At 43.9% G+C, this 16,359-nt stretch overlaps 1 protein-coding gene across 2 annotated transcripts in view; it reads left to right on the top strand.

Annotated features, from left to right (window-relative positions):
• The window catches only part of LOC122551426 (partitioning defective 3 homolog B-like), a 1,013,066-nt gene that overhangs the window by 486,573 nt on the left and 510,134 nt on the right, over positions 1 to 16,359 (top strand). For both annotated transcript variants that reach the window (XM_043693310.2, XM_043693308.2), the window contains exon 9: positions 2,335 to 2,474. In XM_043693310.2, coding sequence (XP_043549245.2) covers positions 2,335 to 2,474 — 140 coding nt within the window. The remainder of the gene's footprint in view (positions 1 to 2,334; positions 2,475 to 16,359) is intronic.

Below are 16,359 nucleotides of genomic sequence, written 5' to 3' on the forward strand. Positions count from 1 at the left end.
TACTGAAATGGGGGAAAGAAGGAATGGGTCATAAATCCTGTCCAATGGTACAGCGAGATCATGTGAAAAGTGATGAACGGCACAAAGGCAGCAGAGCACTTTATTTCTGAGAAATAAAAAGTCAAATGTCTTGTTTTACAAGGGGAGACTCCCCATGTAGGATTCATGTAGGTAGCAATACTGACAGTGTTTTGAATATGGGCCCAGTTAATAAAAGGGTATTTTGTGTTACTTATTGAATGATGTTACACTTTTTACGGCACATTTTGGAGTCAAAAGCTCGTGGGTACAAATCTAACTTGAGGAATTTAGCATGAAATTTACATTTTGACGTATTCTTGAATTATTGAGAGTGTTGCATGTCAGCGATGCCATTTCTTTGAACAAGGCATGAGACTGAAGTCCCGTAAGCACTGTTGGGTAAACATCAAAGATCCCACAGCACTGATTTTGAAAAGAGCGGGGAGATATCCCCAGTGTCCTGGTTGATATTAATCCTTCAATCAACAGTGATTTAAAAAGAATATCTGGTTATTAACACATGTGTGGGACCTTGTTGTATGCAAATTAGATGCCAACTTCCTTTCACGGAAGGCAACTTCTATGACTATGTTTAGAAGAACTTCCAAACCAGCAAAGTGCTGAGGGTGACCTCAGGTTGTAAAAGGTGCTATTGAAATGTAAGCCTTTCTTTCCTTCATTTGGCACCATCTCATGTGTACTATATGATATTATGAAGGTAACACAAGAAGAATACAACAAGATTACTTCAGAATTTTTCACGTGGTCCAGATGAGTATAAATGTAAGATCCCAGAGTCAAAAGCAGCATGCTGATACTGACTTTTATGACATGTACGATTACAAATTTATTTTGTGTGCAGTTAAGATGAAAAAGATTATCTTTAAAGCTAAATTTCACTGTTGTAGCAAGGAAGACACTGAAGTGTTCAGTCATTAAAATGCAAACACTTGACATTATATGGAAAATGAACTGAGAGCTGCTACGGAAACAAATGTTTTTCTTAAATGAACATTTCCCATTATCTAGATGCCCATTAACTGGAGTGTACTGGGCATTGGAAATCAATTGGGGCCTGAGAAAATGTCCCCTTTGGAAATGAACATTCTCATTAACTGTTTTCAGCTGTCACTTCCCTCCATAGCATGGGATCAGCATTTTCTTCATGTGCAGATACATGAGTATGACAAAGATTGCTCATTATCTCAACTCTGTGTCATAATACATTTGTTCATATAATGTTTCAAAGCACCAAGTTATTTCTTGATACTCACTATGCAATGCATACATTGTTCAACTTTAACCTCACTTTGTGGAGCTATGCAATGAGAACTTGGGGTGACTTGCCCTAGGAACACCAAAATGTTGTCACCTGCTGTGGGGTGTGCTGCAGCAGACACCGAACTGGTGAAGGCATTGGAAGCAGCGTGAGCATCCGTGAGAAGCCTGCAAAGCAGGGACTCCATGGAATCAGCCAGCAAATAATGCTGATTTGAACACCAGTAATAACCATTCTGAAGCATAATGCTGCAGCTAATGCGCCCTCTTAACCTCTTACTGCTGAGCACACGTTCAGCAGAAGGAAAGACCCTGCACCAACCTTTATTAAAGGTTCATCAGCTACTTACAGGTTAGGTGCTGGTTGATTCTTCTGCAAGTGATTAGTGCTTAAGCTATTGAAGATGTTTGGGTCTAACATATAGAATGCCCTAAATACTTCCTGGCGTGCTGAGACATTTTGATTTCACTAACCACAACATGCTTCTTTTGTGCTACCTATGGTCTACTTACTATTAAGGCTCCTTAATGGCAATCCCTCTGATTTTTGCTCCTTTTGTGTGGACCTACAAGGTCCAACTAGAAGCAGCAGTTTCCAGAAGGGGATGTCGAGGAGTCTACGTGGTATGTAAGGAACCTACAACAGCTGTGGAACTTAGAGAGTATTGCTGCTTGTTGCCATGTTCTATCAAATGCTGCCTTGATATTAAGATAGTAACTCTCAGTTAGCATTAAAGAAAAGCAAAAGCAAAGAATTGCAGACCCTGGAAATCAGAAACAAGATCAGAAATTGCTGGAAAAAAGTCAGCAGGTCTGGCAGCATCTGTGCAGAGAAAGTAGAGTTAAGAGCTTTCTCTCCACTGCTGCTGCCAGAGTTTTTCCAGCAATTTCTGATTTTGTTAACTCTTATCCAGCCTCCTTTTTGCTAGGAGGAGTGGTGTAATTGATTGTAAATTTATAATAAAATTTTAATGCTTTTCATGATCAATAAATATTTTGTCCAGTGACTTTTCCATGATTTCTTCTAATACCCAGGTCCAGAAGGTCTTGGTTTCACAGTAGTTACCAGAGAGTCATCTGTCCATGGACCCGGTCCCATCTTGGTTAAAAATATTCTGCAAAGAGGAGCAGCAGTAAAAGATGGCAGACTGCAGTCAGGAGACAGAATTCTGGAGGTAAAAAATACATCTGTTTCTGCATGATGAAAGCAAGATCCGGAAGACAGAATCTATGTTCCACTAACCAGCTACACAGATTTATTGATCTGTCCTTTCTTAATGCAGAATTTATGATGACCCGGAATTATTTGATGTGACATGCCTGTCATGCTACACTTTAGCGATATTAAACACTCGCCTGCTTTTTGTGTTAGATCTTCAAAAACAGCTGCGGCTACTTTGTAGTATTTTGCAGATGATGCGGATTATATTACCGATTTTAATGCCCACTTCTTTGCATCTCCCTTCATGGTGTGTCATTCCCACTTGACAGCATATCATTGCAACTGACTCTTGCACCGTTGTGAACATAATGTTGTTCACCTTCTCCTGTAGGGAAGTATGCAGTCAAAACTCAAATCTTGATCAACCTCCCCCACCCAGTTCAGTTACCCAGTTAAAATACAAGAGCAAAGTCATAGGTTTATTTCACTTCCCAATTTCGATGATCGCCAATGCCAGGACTTCAGGATTCCTGGTTCCAGCGCCATTTTTAAAACCACACCCCGTGCACCAGATCAGCTAGGAGCTGCTCTTCATAGTGCATACAAAGGGAGGGGAACAAAAAAAATCACTCCTGAGGGCGCATAGGTGATATTTTGTTACAAATACAAGTGCATGTTGCCCTTTAAGAATAGGTTACCTACAGGTAGAGTTCACAGGTTACCCATCTCACTACATTCCATCTGAGAACCCTACACTTGCTTCAATTCCTTTCATGTCAAACGTCCCAACTGATGGTCCCTTCAGGATGTGCAGAAGGTCCAGGAGGCCCACGGTATATTGTCCTTGTTGTAATTTCCTCCAGATGAGTGAGGTGCAGTGTTGCCACAGACTGAGGGTGTCCCAGGACACTGTCACCGAAAAGTGGGACTGTTTAGCAGCTGCTGGAGGTCGCTATTGGTCCTGCGCTCACCAGAGCACCTGTTCCTCCCTAATTTCTCTCTGCCTTTTTTGCATCGTAGCAACCCCTGTTGTAGCTGGATCCGTCAAACATATTTGCAAAGAATCTGTGCGGGGAGTATAAGTAACTTGTGTTTTCAGCAGTCACTCACAGCTGCTGGTTTAAGATGCTTTACCGTATAATGGGACATGGAGGGCTCTGACACGGAGGGCCAATGGAATGTTTGCACATGGACCTTTGACATAGGAACCTTATTCTGATGTATGCAGTACAAGTCATGTTACACAAATTCAACATGAGATTGTAAGTGTGTGGGATTACAGATGCCTTGTCTTTCCACTGCAACATCACCCAAGAAAGGCAGCTTTAAATTTAAGAGCATGTTGGTGAATATTTCAAGTTCAAGATGGGAAGAGAAATCACCTCCATGTCCCTGTGCATCCTATGAGACCTTGCATTGCCTTTGTTAATTGTGACCTAGAGGTAGCTGTTTTAAGGTCACCTGTGATGACCATCTTCAATCTGCAATGGCCAGTAATGTGATTGAGATTGTGCTTGTGACCATGATATGTATTCCACACATTTGGACGCTCCATCCATTTCCCATGCAGGGTGCTGTGATTATAGATGTCTTCAAGGTGCATATTGCAAGTGCATGATTAATTCAATTAGCCCTTGAAGGGCCTCGCAGGCAAAGCCTGCTCCCCCAGTCAAAACAAAATGCTCCAAGTCCAGTCCCAGTCATGATAAACAAGCCCCCCACCACCAACACCACCACCACCACACACATACACTGAACCTCCATGAGGTTTACCTTTACCACTCCATGAGGAGGCCATCAGTGCTGAGCTTTTGCATGTTCCAAAACCCATCTTTGAACGATGACTTCATTTCCCAACATTTCAGCCAAGCTCCAAGCCTGCAACGTAGTTATGCCAATTATTGTGCAGCATTGTCTCCTCATCAAAGCCAGGGTGGTTGTGGCTATCAGTCACTCCTCCTCTCCCCGTATGCCAAGTCCTCCAATACACCAGTGTCTCCCATCTTTTTATGCTGTGTCTTCCCCATCCCAACTGTTGTCCCCGTTGCATTCTAGCATGCTCCCTCCAATCCTTAGATATGACTTCCCAACTCCCCTACCATAGCAGTGGGAGAACAAGACAATATTTCTCAATGAGATGAGATCAGATGCTATTAGGTACAAATAGGCCTCGCACCACTCAATAATAAGATTTTTAAAAATTTATTCATGGGAGGTTGGCATTGCTGGCTAGGCTGGCATCTATTGCCCTGATGGCAATTAAGAGTCAGTCATCTTGCTGTGGATCTGGAGTTGCGTGTTGGCTAGACAAGTAAGGACAGCAGTTTCCTTCCCTGAAGGGCATTAGTGAACCAGATGGGTTTTTCCTGAGAATTGACAACAGTTTCAGTGTCAGCTTCTTAATTCCAGGGAGACAGCAACCGGATAACAACAGGAACTCCAAGCTCCCAGATAATTAAAATAAACACACATGATTTGGCCATGTTCATTTTGTCAGCAACTGGGGGCTTTCTCACCCCTCCTCTCTCTTGTTCTCCCCCCCCCCCCATCCCTTTTCCCTGTTTGGTCCCCCCTTCTCTCACTTAGAATCATTGAATTCCTACAGTGCAGAAAGAGGCTATTCTGCCCATGTCACCCAAACCACCACACCCCTCCCCCCACCCCCCATATCCATGTAACCACACGTTTGTTGTGGCTGATCCATCTAACCTGGACATCTTTGGGTGTGGGAGGAAACCGGAACACTGGGAGGAAACCCACAGAGACACAGGGAGAATGTGAAAACTCCATACAGTCACCCAAGGGAATTCTGGTTCTATGAGGCAGCAGTGCTAACCACTGAGCTGCTGTGCCACCGTTTTGTTCCCCTCTTCTTTCCCTTGATCTAACATACCCCCCCCCCAACCTTTAGTCTCTTCCCCTTCAATCTTTAAACCCCTGCTTCTATTTTTCATTGCCCCTTTCTCTCTTTTGCCACCTCTTTCTCTGTTTTGCTCCTCCTTTTCTCTATTTCCTCCTTTTCTCTCATCCCCCTTCTGTCTTTCGTGCCCCCATTTTCACTTTCTTTGACCCTGCTCTTCTCTTCTCACCCCTTTTCCTCTCATTCACTTTTAGCTTCTCTCTCCATATTTCTTTCTTCTGCCTCATTCCCTCTCATAGCTTATTCTCTCTTTCCACTCTCTCTCTCACCACTCCATCTCCAACATATTGTACAAAACCTGAGGAATCTTTGCCCTGTTCGCAGTGGGTTGACCACCCAAGTGTGAAAAGGGATATATTTTCCTCATTTTGTCTGTACAAGGTTTTGCCAAGTGCTGTGGCTGGATCTAACAATTCCCTTCTTCAACTTAACTCTGGGCGGCATGGTGGCTCAGTGGTTAGAATTGCTGCCTCACAGCGCCAGGTAGTCGGGTTCAATCCCAGCCTCAGGTGACTGTCTGTGGTGAGTTTGCACATTCTCCTTGTGTCTGCATGGGTTTCCTCTAGGTGCTCCAGTTTCCTCCCATGGACCAAAGATGTGCAGGCTTGGTGAATTGCCCATAATGTTCAGGGATGTGTGGGTTAGGTGCATTAGTCAGGGAAATGCAGAGCAGTTGGGTAGGGGAATGCATTTGGGAGGGTTACTCTTCAGAGGGTTGGTGAGAACATTTTGGGTCGAAGTGCCTGCTTCCATACTGCAGGGAGTCTGTGATTCTTCTATGAGATTAACAACTAACCATTGATCCAGCAGCTGAATCTTTAATAGTGGCTATTTCATTCTGCTTGAGATAACTTCATGTTTCCTTCTCTCATGAGTGTAACGATCATGTGTAATGAATCTTATTTCCTGTAGCACGAGTGCAGAGCTTAAAACTGACCCTAATTCATTGCTAACTAACAATCTCATTCAGTGAGGTTATAAGGGTGATTGGTGTGGGAAGTGGAAATGTAACAAACATTAAGCCATCTATCATTAATTTTGGGTGGGTCGCATCAAGGATACTGTCAGGTCATATTATGCTCTGCCAAAATCACATACTACTGCCGGATAATCCTAATGAGCAAACTTTGTGCTGAACTCAATTGTCTCCTTAAACTCTTCTCCCTTGCCCTCTTCACTTCCAACAATGAACGGCAAGAGCCCACAGACTTTGTTGTCATTAAAATTTAGATTATCTGTTCAGATACCTCTGCAACATCTCCCCATATTCCTTCCTGTCTCAGCCGATTGCATCCATAGCTTCCTTTGTGGCCTCCAAGCTCTTTTCTTTTTTGAAAGCCATTTTCCTGCCCTCTTCGCTTTATTCCCTCTAAACGGCTGACTGACTCCTCAGGTGCCCCCACATTGATTACCAGCATCATTTACTCCCATCCTTAGAAAGCTCACCAAACATTTCTTTGTCATTGCAAGCACATTCAAAATCCTTGGCCTCAATTTTTTTCAGGACAATGGGTAAGTTTCCCACAACTCTGTGTTTGAATCTCTACTGCCAAGTTTTCAGCCTTGCCAAAGCAGTGAAGCAGCTCATGGCAGCATCTCAAGTAACAGCCTGTATGACTGTGACAAGATATTACCCCTCTACCACATCCTTTTTGACCTTACTGCAGCCTTTGTCACAATTCCTCATGCCTTTCATCCCAATACCTTTCCTTTGTTGCTCCTTCAGTGGGATAACACCCATTTAATTCCAGTCTGATTGCATTGGGACCATGCCAGTGTTTTCTGTTTTTACCTCCATATTGTTGCTGCAGAGTCTGAAAGTGACCACGTTTGCTGATGACCAGCAACTATATTTCTTGATGTCTTCACCGAATTAATGCTGCCCAGTATCCTGTTCTGGATGATTTTGAGGTTCTTTCAGTGAAACTTTTGGGAACATTGAAGCCACCGGTTTTGATCTTGCCCCGGATTCTTATGCATGCCATTGGTCCCATCCTCCTGCTCTGTGTAATGATGGCGAGATGTGCATTTGCTGCTCATCCCTACTTGCGCTTGAGAATTTTGCGGTGAGCTGCCTTCTTGCACCACTGACATCTGCCTGATGTAGGGACACCTGCAGTGCTGTCAAGAGGATGGATCCAGGATTTTTACCCAATGACAGTGAAGGAAAGGCAAGTTATTTCCAAGTCAGGCAGGTATGTGCCTTAGAAGAGAATTGCAGGTATTGGTGCCACCATACGCCTGCTGTATTTGTCCTTCTGTGTGATAGAGGTTGCTGATTTGTAAGGTGCTGGTGAAACAGTTTTGGTGAGTTGATGCTCCTTGGTAGATGGTGTACTGTGCTGTTCTATGAGTCATAGAGCCATAGAGATGTACAGCATGGAAACAGACCCTTCGGTCCAACTCATTTATGCTGACCAGATATCCCAACCCAATCTTGTCCCACCTGCCAGCACCCGGCCCATATCCCTTCTATTCAAATACCCATCCGGATGCTTTTTAAATGTTGCTATTTTACTAACCTCCACCACTTCCTCTGGCACCTCATTCCATACACGTACCCCCTCTGCGTGAAACAATTGCTCCTCATGGGAAAGATATAGCAGAGACCTCTCACCCTAAACCTATGCTGTCGAGTTCTGGACTTCCCCACCCCAGTGAAAAGACTTTGTCTATTTATCCTATCCATGCCCCTCATGGTTTTATAAACCTCTAAGGTCATCCCTCAGCCTCTGATGCTCCAGTTCAACCTCTCCCTACAGCCAAATCCTCCAACCCTGGCAACATTCTTGTAAATCTTTTCTGAACCCTTTCAAGCCTCACAACATTTTTCTGATAGGAAGGAGACCAGAATTGCACAAGGTATTCCAAAAGTGGCCTAACCAATGTCCTGTACAACTACAACATGACCTCCCAACTTCTGTACTCAATACCAGTAAAGGAAAGCATACCAAACGTCGCCTTCACTATCCTATCTACCTGCAACTCCACTTTCAAGGAACTTTGAACCTGCACTCCAAGGTCTCTTTGTTCAGCAACACTCCCTAGGACCTTGCCATTAAGTGTATAAGTTCTGCCCTGATTTGCTTTCCCAAAATGCAGCATCTCACATTTATTTGAATTAAACTCCGCCTGCCACTTTTCAGCCCAAGTCATTGGTAGAGGGAGAGAGAGAGACACACACACAATGTTTCAGGTGATGGATAGGATCCCAATCAAGCAGACTGTTTTTCCTGTATGGCTTCATGCTTCTTGATGTTGTTAGAGTTGCTTTCATCCAGGTCCAAAGGGAGTATTCCATCATTCTCCTGACTTGTGCCTTATAGATGCTGGACAGACTTTGGGATGTCAGGAGGTGAACTACTCAGTGTAGATTTTCTAATCTCTGAACCTTTTACCGCTATGGTATTTATGCATTTTGGTCATTGGTTTAGGCTGTACCGGATTGTGTCACACCAAGCTTGGTTTCTGTTGATCTTTCCTGGAATTTCAGGCCCAAAATCTTCTATTTCCTTTGTCTCATGTGCGTATTTCTCCCTCGTGTCCCTATTTCCCCTTCTTCACCCCAACATTGAGAAACACCTTTTTAAAATACATAGCTGGATTAAACTGTACAGCACATCAACAGTACAGTCCAGCACTTCAGCCATTTGCCTTTTCACCTTCCTCTCTTTCTCTGAAGATACTCCTTAAAACTTAACCACTTTGGCAAGGTTGTTGATCACTCCTTCTTAACATCTTTGTTTCAATACCAATTTTCTTTTGACTGATTGTGCTTGTTTGAAGTGTCTGGAGATAGTTTTCTACATTAAAGATGCTACATCAATGCAGGTTTTATGTCGGCACATGAATGTAAGGGCAAAACAGAAGCCTTTCTGTCATGGCAAACTTCATAATCTCAGATCCTTCCAAATTGCTTTGTAACCAATTAAGCATTTTGAGATGTAGTCATTGCTGTAATACAGGAATTCATATAGTCAATTCAGACACAATATCCAACAAACAGTAATGAGACAATGACTAGAGGGTCTGTTTTTAATAAACATCATATTGGCACTCTTCAGAAAAGAAACAGGAAGCTGATAATGATGTACTGATACTAGGATTGTGAATTACAACTTTTAGCAGCAACTTCCTTTGGTAATATTTCTTGAAATGCTTCATTGTTGGGTAAAATTGGACACAAACTGCACAATTAGGATCTGGATTGGCGAACAAAAGCCTGGGAAAGGGGCAGGTTTTAAGAAGTGCCTTAAAGAAAGTAAATGAGTTTAAGTTGAGAGTTCTAGGTTGGGAATAAAGTAAGTCAGGAATGATCCTTTCAGCCAAAATAGTGAGAGCTTTCGACTTCATAAAAGTCCATAAAATCATCTAACTGGAGAGAACTTAGCACAAGAGCAGAGCGTATTTTCCGATGCAGAGATCCAGTGTTAGTCTTGGTATGAATCTGCATGGTGCTCTTGGGGTGAAATCAAGTGAGAAAAGTCTGTAATTCCCCTGACTTCATCTTGACAAGTGCAAAGTTTGGTAATGTCGGTACTTGTGCATAGGGTTTATCATATTACATTGCAGCAAATGGAAGGCCTTCCCTGTGGACTTCAGTCTCTTTTGGGAAGCCAGTCTACTGGGTGTGCTGCCAGTCCCCATCTGAACCTTACCAACTAGGGACTATCTGAAGAGAAACGTTCCATCACCTTGAAGCGCACTACGCAGTTTTTCCATCTTGGAACATAGTGTACCTCAATGCAATCCACTGGGACTGTACCCGAAACCAGTATGACTTCCACTCTATTGCTCAACCAGCTGAGATACATCATTGAGCCCAATGCATCAGTTATGGCTCAGTTTTTAGAACTCTTGCGTCTGAATCAAAATGTTATGAGTTCAAAACACAATCTAGCATTTGCCCTCAAAAAATAAGATTAACACTCGAGTGCTGCACTGAGGAAGCTCTGCACTGTGAGAGGAACCTTCTTTTGGTTGAGACCTTAATATAAGGTGACTTCTCAGCTGGATTTATAAAGCTCCAAGGTGCTGTTTTAAAGAAAATAAATGGAGTTACCGCTGATGTCCTGTCTAATATTTATTCCTCAGACAGCTTCACAGAAAAGACTGTTTAATTAGTATCCCAATTGCTGTTTTTGGGAGCTTGCTATGCATAGTTTGGATGATAGTTTCTACATGGCATCCTACTGTGCTGTGCTATTCTATAGGATGAATTTCTTGGGTGGCAAGGTTTATCATGCTACCACTCATGGAATCCAGGGAGTGTATCTATATTGATCACCGGAGTCATTAATCAGGAGAGTTTATTGTCTGGAGATGGGAATTCTGCCCCTTGCTTGGGTGGAAGCCCATCTTAGAGAACAGCCAGTCAAATTGTAACCCTGAGGCAACAGTGACCAGGAATACAACTGAAAGTGGTCCCCAGATTCCACATCAGCCAAGTGCAGGGATCTCCCTTTTCATAAGAAGGGTGGCACAGTGGCTTAGTGGTTAGAGCTGCTGCCTCACAGCGCCAGGGACCCAGTTTGATTCCACCCTCTGCCGACTATCTGTGTAGAATTTGCATGTTCTCCCTGTGTCTGCTTGGGTTTCTGCTGGGTGCTTCAGTTTCCCCCCACAGTCCAAAGATAAGCAAGTTCAATAGAATAGCCATGGGAAATGTGGGGTCACGGGGATATGGTGGGACTCTGGGACTGGGCCGGGGTGGAATGCTGTTTGGTGGGTTGGTGCAGATTCAATGAGCTGAATGGCCTCTCGGCACAGTTGCGATTCTGCAATTCTTACAAGGCCACTTGAATATTGGCTTCATAAACTGGCAACTCACTTGGGATGAGTGTGAAGTTGGGACAGGGAAATGCCCTAGATCTCACCTGACGTAAGTTATGAACAGCTTGATGTGTGCTTGCCTGCCATATTCCTCCACCCCTGCAAATCCACTTGCACAAATTTCTACCCTGTAAGTGTAAGACTTGACCATGACTGAGCTGTCAGACAAGTAATTTGACTGGAGGGTCTGTACTTCTATCAATTTGCTGTGGCCCAATTGTTTATCAGGTGAAATCTTGAGTAAACAAAACCAATTTTGTCAACCTTCATCAGAAAACTTGCTAAGCAGGAAAAAAAATAGAATTTAAAGAAATTATTCTGCAAGAAGTTAATTTTCACCCATTCCTTACAACAGCAGCGACTTGCATTGATGTGCAGTTTTAATGGAAATTAAAATTGCACGTCCTTTACAAGGGAAGAGAGAAATGTGGACATGAATCTGAGAGGAGGCACCAATTGTAGTTTGGAGAATTGACTTGGTTGAAGGGGTGGATTCTCAGAGGTTTTAATAAAATTGGAAGGATAGTTGAGGTGAATAGCAGGTGCATTAAAGCAACAGCAGATGAATGCACATGGGAAAGGAACAGGAAGGCATGCAGAAAGGTGAGGTAGGAATGAGTAGGAGGAAGCTGATGTGGAGTATCTCAAATGCGTTGGTCTTCTTAGAATGGGTGCAGATTAAATGTAACTGATAGTTTATGGAGATTGGCAGGTAGTATGTTAGAGAAGTAGATTCTGGATGTGACATGACATTTGAACTGGTGGTTGTGAGCTTTTAACATTCTGTTAGAGCTAAACATATTGATCAAGAAGAAGAATTGGTAAAACAACAGTGTTTTTAATATGAAATTAGGACTATTTACAGATAATCATCAATGGGAACTCAGTTTAACACATCTTACTCCTATTGCTGCTGCTTCAGACTGCCCTCAGGTCATGGGATTAATACATTTTATCCTGTAGAGGTGGCTTCTAATTGACAGCAGATTAAGATACTTGTCTTTAAAGGTGTATTTCATCCTATAATAGCAAGACTGGAGCGCATAAGAGTTTTGCACTTTAAGGGCAGAATTTAATGCCCTCTGCCTAAGCAAGCTTGGTGACATTGTAGGGGTGCCAATTGAATGGAGCTGCAGAATAGTAGTTGAGGACCCAAACTCCTTCACATCTCTGCAAGCACTAAGCCCTCGATGAGAAGACTCATGGATAGCCTTCCTGCCCCTACGCCTTTTGAGGTGCTAAAATGGCATTTGATGCCCATTTAAGGGCCTCCGCAGCCCTCCCAACTCCTCACCATTGTTGGGTAGGGAGTTGCCAAGCAGTAAGCCTGCAAAGCAAAAGCTTGCAGGCTCCAGGGAGTGAGGCTGCTTCACTATTTTTTAATCAAGGGAGTCAGGATTGGGAAGGATAGAGGGGAGAGGTGCAAAAGAAAATCCTCCCATACTCTTGGTGCTGACTCCCACTGTCCCCATCTCTTGCCTCTTCCCCCCTTTTATGTGACTCCTACTCTGTTTTGCATGGGTTTATGGCCTGGGGGACCCTTGTTGATTCTACACTTTTCCCTGGGTGTATTTCTGGTATTGCCAACAATGTAAATATGCCAGTAAGTGATTGGTTAGTCGCTGTCCGGTCAGTGGCAGGTGTGAAGTGGAGGGACAGATTATTTCATGTCTGGTGAACTTGATTGTAAGAAAGGTCTTCTGCTGTCCATTAAAATGTCTGATAATCACACTCTGATCTAGCCAGCTTTCCAGTCAATGGGTAAGACCCTATTTCCTATGTTAAATAATAAAGTTGCCGTAGTCCCAGAGGGCTCCTCTCTCATGAGAGTGAAATGAGAGTGTTTTAACCAGAAGGTCACCACTCCTGAGGTGAGGGATGAGGTTGAGAAGATGGGACCTTCATGGTAACTTCAAACAGTACAGGAATTGAAGCTGTGCTGTTAGTATCACTCTGCATCGCAAACCAACCAACCAACCAACTGAGCTAACTGACCCCTGATTGTTTGGGAATACTCCAGGAGATAATGCATTAACTCATGTATGACTCCTTTCAGTAAGGACTTGGGTAGAAAGATCTTGGACGTACAGTTTCTCTCCATCTCTACCTTTCCCTTCTGTCATCCTTTGCAGTGAAATTATCTCTGACAGCTAGCCTGCCTCAAGATCTCCACAATGACACTGTTGAAAGTGAGATGAATTAACAGTGGTAAATGGTAGTTATTAAGCTGTCTTGGTTTAGTGTGCAATTGTACCTGTCTTGCCTTGATTTCCCTTATACCACAGGACTCTTCTGTAGTTTCTCCGTGCCATTTCATCTCTCCACAGCCTCATCTCCTCGAGTCTCCCATCCCCACCACCTCGTCCACAAAATGACTTCTATTCATTGTCCATATGAAAAATAGTCAGAACAATAGAAATGAAAAAGAGGATTTTGAAGTTAATGAAATTATTTTTAAAACTGTTTTGATGATATCAAAGGTGGAGCACTGCTGGCAAAACTCTTCATATTATGTTATTTCACAACTGGAATTAGTTTTGACTTGAAGCTGTTGTTCAGAGAATTTGTGTAGATACTCTGCATCCTAATCTCAGTTACACCTTATGAAAAATGTCTGAGGAGGTTTTATTTTGCATTGGAGTTTTGTACTGATAAATTGGATATGGAGCTTGCACATCACTGAAGTATTTTGGAGCAATGTATAATTTTCTGTGTGACAGTGCTGGAGGGCAAACTGGCCATGTTCAGTGATCAGTGCAAAGCAGCCTCAGAATAAGAACAACATGGCACCTTTGTTAATCCAATGCAATCCAATCCAATTCAATATCAAGACAGTCAATGAAGTAAGAAACAAAAACAGAAACTGCTGGAGAGACTTGGTAGGTCTGGCAACATTAGTGGAGAGAAAACAGAGTTAATGTTTTGGGTGGCTCAGTGGTTAGCACTGCTGCCTCACAGCATCAGGCACTGTGGTTTGGTTTCAGCTTTGAACAACTGTCTGCGTTGAGTTTGCACTTTCTCCCAGTGTCATTGTGGGTTTCCTCTGGATATTCCAGTTTACTTCAGTTTGCTCCAGTTCGTGAATCATAGAAGTCCTGCAGTGATGAAAAAGGCCATTCGACCCATTAAATCCACACTGATCTTTCAAAGAGCATCCCCACCCAGACCCAGACCCCCACCTATACCTGTAATCCCACATTTACCATGGCTCAACTACCTAGCCTGCACAACCCTGAGCACTGTGGGCAATTTAGAACTATGATTAATCCAGCTAACCTGTATATCTTTGGACTGTGAAAGGAAACCAGTGCACCTGGAGATGCACAGGTTGGGTGGATTGGCTGTGCTAAATTGCCCCTAGTGATTAGGGATGTGCAGTCTAAGTGGATTAGCCATGGTAATTGTGGGGTTACGTGTATAGGTTAGGAGTCTGGGTGGGAAGTTCTTCAGAGGGTCGGTGCATGTTCAGAGGACGAAATGACCTCTTCCTGCACTGCAGGGATTCTTTGATTTTATGACACTTCTTCAGAACTGGAACTAGACAGTAATACTGTTCTTAATAATAAATTTATTCACAAAATGCAGCATTGCATGCATCTGCTTCCTACCCGTGTATCCTAATGGTCTTACCTTATAAATGCTGTGAATACTTAATTACAATCAGTTCTGCAAAAAACATGTGTTTCTTCAATGCGAATGGGTTTTAATGCGATTGAAGAATTTAGACCGTTATTTGTAAAATATGAACTTCCCTTACCTGTATTGGCTGTAACACAATTCAGGCCCCATTAGTATAAATGGCACAGTTATTGCAAGATTTTCTTATCATGTGAGCTTGCACGAGAGCAGGGCGATCGTCTTGTATCAGAACCAACTGTAAGCAGTGCTGTGTTCCCCTACGTATCTTAACAATGTAAAAACGGCATCCCATATTCCCAATTCCTTCGCCTTTGCCGCATCTGCTCCCAGGAGGACCAATTCCAATACCAAACAACCCAGATGGCCTCCTTCTTCAAAGACCGCAATTTCCCCTCAGACGTGGTTGACGATGCTCTCCACCGCATCTCCTCCACTTCCTGCTCCTCCGCCCTTGAACCCCGCCCCTCCAATTGCCACCAGGACAGAACCCCACTGGTCCTCACCAACCACTCCACCAACCTCCAGAAACATCATATCATCCTTCGTCATTTCCGCCACCTCCAAACAGACCCCACCACCAAGGATATATTTCCCTCCCCATCCCTATCAGCGTTCCGGAACGACCACTCCCTCCACGACTCCCTTGTCAGGTCCCCCATCAACCCAACCTCCACTCCCTGCACCTTCCCCTGCAACCGCAAGAAATGCAAAACTTGCGCCCACACCTCCCCCCTCACTTCCCTCCAAGGCCTCAAGGGATCCTTCCATATCCGTCAGAAATTCACCTGCACCTCCACACACACCATTTACTGCATCCGCTGCACCCGATGTGGCCTCCTATACATTGGGGAGACAGGCCGCCTACTTGCGGAACGTTTCAGAGAACACCTCTGGGACTCCCGCACCAACCAACCCAACCGCCCCGTAGCTGAACACTTTAACTCCCCCGCCCACTCCGCCAAGGACGTGCAGGTCCTTGGCCGCCTCCATCGCCAGACCGTGGCAACACGACGCCTGGAGGAAGAGCGCCTCATCTTCCGCCTAGGAACCCTCCAACCACAAGGGATGAATGCAGATTTCTCCAGCTTCCTCATTTCCCCTCCCCCAACCTTTTCTCAGTCCCAAACCTCAGACTCAGCACCGCCTTCTTGACCTGCAATCTTCTTCCCGACCTCTCTGCCCCCACCCCCTCTCTGGCCTATCACCCTCACCTTAACCTCCTTCCACTTATCGTATCCCCAACGCCTCTCCCCCAAGTCCCTCCTCCCTACCTTTTATCTTAGCCTGCTTGGCACACCCTCCTCATTCCTGAAGAAGGGCTTATGCCCGAAACGTCGATTCTCCTGTTCCTTTGATGCTGCGTTTTTCCAGCAACACATTTTTAAGCTCTGATCTCCATCATCTGCAGTCCTCACTTTCTCCCAATGTAATTAATATGTCATTAACAACTAGACCTTGGTGTTCTCACCCTTCTAATACCATCTTCTTTGTCTCCGAGTCAATTTTT

This window comes from Chiloscyllium plagiosum, unplaced genomic scaffold (genome assembly GCF_037043375.1).
Source record: "Chiloscyllium plagiosum isolate Xiang-an unplaced genomic scaffold, Cpla_swu_hap1 HiC_scaffold_7, whole genome shotgun sequence".
Classification (NCBI taxonomy): domain Eukaryota; kingdom Metazoa; phylum Chordata; class Chondrichthyes; order Orectolobiformes; family Hemiscylliidae; genus Chiloscyllium; species Chiloscyllium plagiosum.